We start from the raw sequence: 7478 nt of genomic DNA, 5'->3' as shown, positions 1-7478 counted from the left end.
CAACAACCAGAAAATAATAAATGTTGACAAGGATGTGGGGAAACTGGAACCTTTATCCACTGCTGGTGGGAATGCAAAACGGTACAACTGTTGTGGAAAAGAGTGTGGCAGTTTCTCAACTAAAAATAGAACTACCATATGACCCAGTAATTCTACTCCCAGATACAGACCCAAAAGATTTGAAAGCAGAGACTCAAAAAGACTTGTACACCAGTGTTCACTGCAGCACTAGTCACAATAGCCAAAAGGTGAAAACAACTTAAATGTCCATCAACGGATGAATGGATAAACAAAAGGTGGTATACACATACAATGGACTACTACTCAGCCAGTAGGAGAAATGAAGTCTTGATACATATTACAGAAAGGATGAAGTCTGAAGACATTATGCTGAGCGAAATAAGCCAATCACAAAAGGACAAATATTGTATAACCTCACTTATATAAAAAGACAAGAAAAGGCAAATGTACAGAGACAGAAGTTTATTAGTGCTTACCAGGGGCAGGAGGGAGGGTGAAAAAGGGGGTTAACGGTGATGGAAAAAATCACACTGATAAAGGGTAAGGCTGGACATCCAATTATTATAATTGTTATCAGTAAGTTGTACACCTATAAAAAGTTGAATTGGCAAACCTTTTATGATATATTTACAATGACAAATGAAATTAAAAAAAAAAAAAAAGAGTAGCTGCTGAGGCTGCTTATGTACAAACAAACACCTCACGGAATCTGGTTCCTTGGTTTGGAGATTTAGGGTCATGGTTTCATGGGACATCCATCCTGGTTAATTGGCCTAATAATGTGTTTAGTGTTTCTGTTCTACCTCCCAGTTCACTGTGTAGTGCGTAGGGTCTTAAAAGCTTGCAAGCGGCCATCCAAGGCACAACAACTGGTCTCTTTTCACCTGGAGAAACAGAGGAGAGTTAGGTATAGGAGAAGGATATGGAATGTGTGGCTAATTGCCTTCATGAACAACTGCCTCCTCTGCCATGAGACCAGAGGAACTGGATGGTGCCCCGCTACTATTACTGAACCATTTTAATCAAAGATTCCATAGAAAAATCCTGATCAAAAAGGGGAAAATGGAGAAAAAAATGTGAAATTCTCATAGATTCTAGACTTTCTGGAGCCATGGAAGGTGGATGAACCCCTGAAACTACTACCCTGAAATAATCTTTAAAGCTTAACCAAATATATCCCCTGAAGTCTTCTTAAAACCAAACAACAGCTTAACTAGTAAAAAAGGTCTGTCTTGAGCATTATGCTCTTTTAAGAATTATCTATATGGGATCAAAGTGACAATAGCAACTAAAAAGATTAGGTATGAACCTTAGGGGGCTGTGAGTTTACATCAATAGGGTGGACCAATCCAGAAAAGGAGGGTGAGAATGTCCGCACAACTCAAAGAATGTAATCAGTGTCACTAAACTGTACATGTAGAAACTGCTGAAGTGGTGTATTTTCTGCAGTATATATTCTCAATAATGACAACAAAGTAAATAAAATCTACAGAAAAAAAGAATAACATATCAGTCTTACTTCAAAATAATAACCAGCCTAAGAGTCAAATTTTTCCTGAAAGATTAATTTAGAAACCTAACTCAATTCAAGCATATTACTGAATTAAGGTTATAAAGCTTTTACAAAAGGATAGACAGCTTTCAGAGATTCTCTACATACTATTTTAAGTAAGTCTTATTTTAAAACTCATAATATAGACCTTAGTTTCTGAAAGTGTCCATGCATTATACTAAAACAGTCTACAGAAACTGCCCTTACCTAATATCCAAGTTCTAAATGACTCCCAAACATCTTGTTATTCAACCACTGCCCAGTTGTCGTACAACTTATTTACTAATCTTTTCCATTTAAATTTTGTTCTCCCCAACACACCGTGTTAAGATCACCAACAACTTACACACCACCTCTTCCAGAAGCCATATAACTAAAGTCACTAGTCTTTTCAACATTATCATATACTGATGACAATATGTTCAACCTGTACTTTAAAAATAATTTTAGAGTTGGAAGGAAGTCAGAGCAGAGGTAGAATGGCCAGGATCTATATAACTTCATAGCTCCAAGATATTGGAATTGGAAGAGACCTAGAAATTTAGCCCAATCCTCTGGCTTTACAAACAGCACCAAGAGACAGAAGATAACTTGGCAAAATCTTCTTCTCTAACTTCTCTCAGTTATTTATGAAGACTTCAGTCTTGGCCATTTTGGCCCTTATCTCCTCTGCTCTTTAGAGTACTCATCTGGATTTCAACATGTCTTTCTGCCTTCACAGTTCAGTAACCTCTCTCATTACAGTGATTATCAAAAGGGGTTGAGAATTATCTACCATGCTCATTTGGGAAAAAAATGCTGCAAATAATCTGACCCCTAACCTACTTTATGGAAGAGAAAGAAGAGGCCAAGGATATGTGCTATTTTGGGTCAAAATTTTGGCTATCTTCCATGTCATTCTTTCACTAGTCTTCTATTACTAAGTCAGTCTCACCTGCTTCTTCCACATCAGGTTCTCCTTCCCGATTACCAAGAACAACAACAACAAAAAAATCCCATTTCGGCACTCATTTTCAAAAACTTCTTAAAATTCTACTCTTCATTTTCTCATTGTTTTAACAGACTCCTTATTAAACTACAAATATATGAATTATCAGACTCTTGTTCACTAACCTACCACTTCCTTGTCAATCAGTTTAGATTACAGACTAGTAACTGTCACTCAAACCATGAATTCTAGATGCTGCTAACATGAACACCATTCTAAAATCTTCAATGTCTCCCCACTGCCAACCAAATAAGGAAAACCAGACTTTGACTTTCTCTTATAAATTACAGGTCCTTACTTTCCTTTCAGGTTTTTCTCCTGCAGTTCCTCTACACATATTCTGCTGCAGTCACACTGAAACATTCTTCCCTGAATAAGCCCTGTCATTGTTCTCTCCCTCTTCCCTGAATAAACTGTATATTCCTTCTGCCTGCAGTACTGACCCCCTCAGACTCTCCTCTCTCTGTTCACCTCAAACACCACTATCTTTGTGAAGTCCTTCCTGAAGTTTCTATTCCTTCCGTACTACACAGCATTTTGTTCAGACTATCTTATGGGAACTATCCTGCATTATTCATGTATGTGTATTTCTCATATTTACTGTATATTATAAACTGTTGGAGGGCAAAATTTTTAGATATTCTCAGCTTTGTTCTTCCCCATACTGCTTAGCACAATCCCTTGCACAAAATAAGCTCTGATATACAGTTGCCAACTTGAAAATGTGCATTCCCAGTATTTTTTTTATAGGTTGGCCATCAAGTCACAATTAGTCTTTCAAGCCATTCTGCTAATGGAATTTTTTATTTATGCCTCGGTCTCACGTTAATCAAGCTAAACTCTTCTATACTCTATTGGTATAAAAACTGCCCTGCTTTCAGGGGCTCTCTCCTATTGAAATGGTATGTAGCAAAGGTCTACTCTTTCAAGCCTCGTATCAACCAAGCAAACTCTTTCATTTGTCAAAAGTGGCACAATCTCTTCCACTTATGCCATCATAAAAAAAAAAAAAACAAATAGTCCTTTGATTCAGAGTTAACTTGCTAGATAACAGGAAAAATCTTGTAATAATTCTGAACTGCTGCAGGCGAACTACAAAATAATAATTAAACGGAAAGAGATTGAAGTATGTTGTGAGAGCCCCCAAAGGCAGTATGTATATAGAATACCTTCTCCTTAGCATATGGAGTTCTTACGAGTCTTCCCCCTTGATAACAGTCAATACTGTTTATAACCACTACCAAATGCTATCGAAGTCTACCATCACTTTCAAGTTGTCAAGTTTCTTGAATATAGGCCAATTTAGTTCACAAAGTTTTTCGAAGTGCCTTCTCTGTGCCAAGCAGGGGACTGGAAGCTAAGAACACAGAGATACATATAATACAATGTCTCACCCTCATAAAGCAAATAATCTCAATAAAGTTTTGCCTTATTTAGTATATGCCCCCCAAAAGCCCCTTTACGGGCTACCTGCATCAGCCATAATCTTGTTCAGAGTATCTGTTATTTGTATTAGAAAAACAGGTTTAAGTTAAAGAAGTTACACACACACACACACACACACGAGAGAAGTTTGGGAAAGAGGCAATTCCCCTTTATAAAAAATCATCTTTGCCTGCTCCTCTTTCAAAGCCCACCTAAAATACAATGTGGAACAAACCCGTCAAAAATCAGTATGCCTCTTGTAAAGCGGCACTTAACCAAAAAAAAAAAAAAAAAAAATTAAGGCAACCTATGTCAGAGATTTTATCTCTTATCAGGAGAAACAACTCTCTGCATCATCAGAAACATTTAAAAACACTCCAGGATATAATGCTAGTATTTAAAAACTTAATCTTACTCATTAAAAATAATAGCAAGAGTCTGTCCCTGCAATGACAAAGCTAAAACTGTCATCTACCACTAATATGGGTGTATCACAGCAGTCACCTACTCCACCCAATAGCCACCCTTGCTAAGACTGAACAGTTTAAAACCTGGAAAGCTTTCCTTGCCTACTTCATGCCACAAATGAATTCATTTCAAATATTAAGATTGAAATATAGCCATGCAATAGCAGGAAAATATTAGGAAACAATAAATTTACCAGGACAACATTTTGTTCTTTAGATTTAGCTCTGCCTTTTTCACATTTAGCCCCCATCCCTCCCGTTTTTAACGGGAAGCCTAACAGATACTCTCAAATGAAAAAAAAAGAAATATGTGTTTAGATTTTTCAAGGTAAATTTCCATTACTAATTTTGGGAGGAGACGTTACTACGCCTTGCCTTATCAAAAAGACGCCTGTATCTTCCTTCAACTCTGAAGCGTAGGAATTGCTTCAATATTTAAAGCGTTCACTGATCTCCTCTGTAAGAATTTCCCAGTACAAGAAGCTTAAAAACTATTTTCAGTCTCGTACATGTACAAACCTACTTGGACGTTTAAATCTATACCGTGTAGTAGCAGCTCAGCACTGGGGAAAGATTCACTCATCGCTGGAAAATCAACTTGAGTCTCAAGAACTGAAATAACATTATGGAAGCCAAGGTAATAAAGAACCCCAAAACCTCTACATCGGCGAACAATCAGGGAAGCCCTCGCCCGTTTCTTTCCCATTCCCATGAAATTCTCAATGAAAGGCTTTACACAAAAGGGCCTCGGCGCTCCAAACACCCAATTCTGACGCTCCCGCCGCCTATTCTCCCACTATCGAGACCAGTCCAGACTCACCAGGACGGTGGTGCAGATGGATCTCAGTTCAGACTCCACTTTCTCCCGATAGTCCTTAATCAGCTGCAACTTCTTGTCGGAAGTGTCGGTTTTCTGCTCGATGCTCGAGATGACCCTCCAGGCGGACCTGCGGCCCCCGACGACGTTCTTGTAGGCCACTGAGAGCAGGTTGCGCTCCTCGTTGGACAGCTCGGCCCCCTGCTCTGTCACGGCCTTCATGCAGGTGGCCATGTCGTCGTAGCGCTCAGCCTGCTCGGCCAGCTTCGCCTTCTGGATCAACTCCGTCTTCTCCATGGTGGACAGGCGGCGTGCGGGGCTGGGGTGGCGGCGGCGGTCCGGGAGGGGACGGGGAGAAGAGACTGGGAGAGGCACCGAGGGCAGCGAGAACCAACCCGGATCAGGAAGAGCCCTCCTCGAAAGCCTGCGGGAGGGGCGGCGTGAAGGAGCGCCGAGGGTGGCGAGATAGGAGAAGAGAACAAAAAGGAGGAGGAGGAGGAGGAGGAGGAGGAGGAGGAGAGAGCGCACTATCAGACAATACGTCCCACACCCCGCCCAGCACCGCAGGCCGACCCCGCGGCTCCGGGACGCCCTCCTTTTGTCTCCGCGGCCGCGGCGGAATTGAATTTCCCTCTCCCCCCCCGCCCACGCTCACCCGCCTAGGCACCCCGGGAGAGGCCGGCGGGGCGGGGTCGGAAGGGCGGCCGAGGGCTGGAAGGCCAACGCGGAAGGCGAGGGAGGCGGAGGCGGCGCCCACGCGGCCACCCAGCGGCCCGGCGGCGCGCGGGAAGCGGCAGGAAGGGCCACTCCCGCCACCCCCGCCCAGCCCGGGAAGCACAAAATGGAAGCGGTCGTTAGCCCTGCATCTTCCCCGCCGGTCGCTGCCTCTGAGGAGAGAACCGTCGAGACCCAGCCGTGGCCGAAGGCTGCGCCTCCCACCCTGCCCTCAAGCCCAGGAAGGCCGGATAAGGGGCTGGGGAGCGATCCCGCCGCTCACCTTTACCGTCTCCGCTGCCGCGACGCGAGCCCCACCACTTTGATCTGCTTTTTAGCTTTAGCGAAGGACCCTCCCGTCTCAGCCTACCCCGGAGCCGAAGGGCGGGCAGCGGCGCGACAGCCCGTGCCCCCGCCGCCCAATGATGCGCTGCTCTTTCCCCAAGAGTCCCGCCTCCCGCCCCGCCACCAACCAATGAGGACTAAGCGCGCGGAAGTAGGGGGGTGTAGGAGGGGTGGGGTGGGAGGGGAAGCGGAGGATAGGAGGGTGGGTCGGATTGGCAAAGTTCGGTTGGCCGGTAGGCTGCGGCTTCGGCCACGGGGTTTCCTCCAATTAGATCCAGGGTAAAAGGACGTCACTGTTGCCATGGTGATGCTGTTACCAACTCTCTTCATCCTCCCCGCCACCCCCAGCGCCTCTGGGTGCGGCACGAGACCGAGAGGTTCGCACGACCTCTCCCGCGGTGGCAGAGTCCCTTTCTGCAGCAACCGCTGCAGATGGTGCATTGCATCTTGTTGACTAATGCAGTTGCAGCTCTAGTCGGCCCTCACTGAGGCTTGACTTCGGAGGGTGACATAATCGGCTGTCTTGTTGCACAAGCGCCTTTCTTTCCTCCACCTTCCTATTCGTGACAAAGGTTTGAAGCTCGATATACTAAACCCAGCCTTTAATGACGTTGCGATTAGGGCAGCAAATTAGAAATAATCTCATCCCCATTAGAGAGGACTTAGTTCCTGGAGAAAGTGGCTTAAGTATGGCTTTTACCTGATAAATTCAAGTTTGCAGACGGGTACCTAAAATGTAAAACTGCCCTTCAAAAAGGTAGATCCAAGGAGGTCTAAGCAAGTTCTCTCTGGTAATGCTAGATAGCATGATTTAAATTAAAAAATGAAAAAAAAAAGAGGAATTAAAATAACATTACGGACAATTGGAAGCAAAACACGCAGAACCTGCTCCCCCCCTCCTCAAGCAACTAATTTTAAATTTCCAGCCTTTCTATATTATGCATTTAAATACATTTTTTCACATCACTATTTTTTGTGTACATACTTTTTATTTTCTGACATTATTTTTGTGATGACACTTGGAAAACCAAAATTCTCTCTCAAGACGCTGGCTTTTGTTTTTCTCCTCATGCTGAAATCTTTCTGAAGCAAAGGAGATTGCCCCAGATGCCTTGTTTTCAGGGTCCTTCCCAACATCTTTCTTTCTCT

The 7478-nt window shown here is 43.5% G+C and overlaps 1 protein-coding gene across 1 annotated transcript in view; it reads right to left on the bottom strand.

The window, feature by feature from the left end:
- YWHAQ (tyrosine 3-monooxygenase/tryptophan 5-monooxygenase activation protein theta) overlaps positions 1 to 5685 on the bottom strand; it is a 36847-nt gene extending 31162 nt beyond the window's left edge. Inside the window, exon 1 of the mRNA XM_012554565.2 lies at positions 5274 to 5685. Within this exon, the coding sequence (XP_012410019.1) occupies positions 5274 to 5567 (294 nt within the window). The 5' untranslated portion in view covers positions 5568 to 5685. The remainder of the gene's footprint in view (positions 1 to 5273) is intronic.
- Between the last annotated feature and the right edge of the window lie 1793 nt (positions 5686 to 7478).

Source organism: Trichechus manatus, unplaced genomic scaffold (assembly GCF_000243295.1).
Source record: "Trichechus manatus latirostris isolate Lorelei unplaced genomic scaffold, TriManLat1.0 scaffold00023, whole genome shotgun sequence".
Lineage (NCBI taxonomy): Eukaryota > Metazoa > Chordata > Mammalia > Sirenia > Trichechidae > Trichechus > Trichechus manatus.
Note: the sequence above shows the minus strand (reverse complement) of the source record. Positions and strands in the feature narration are given on the sequence as shown.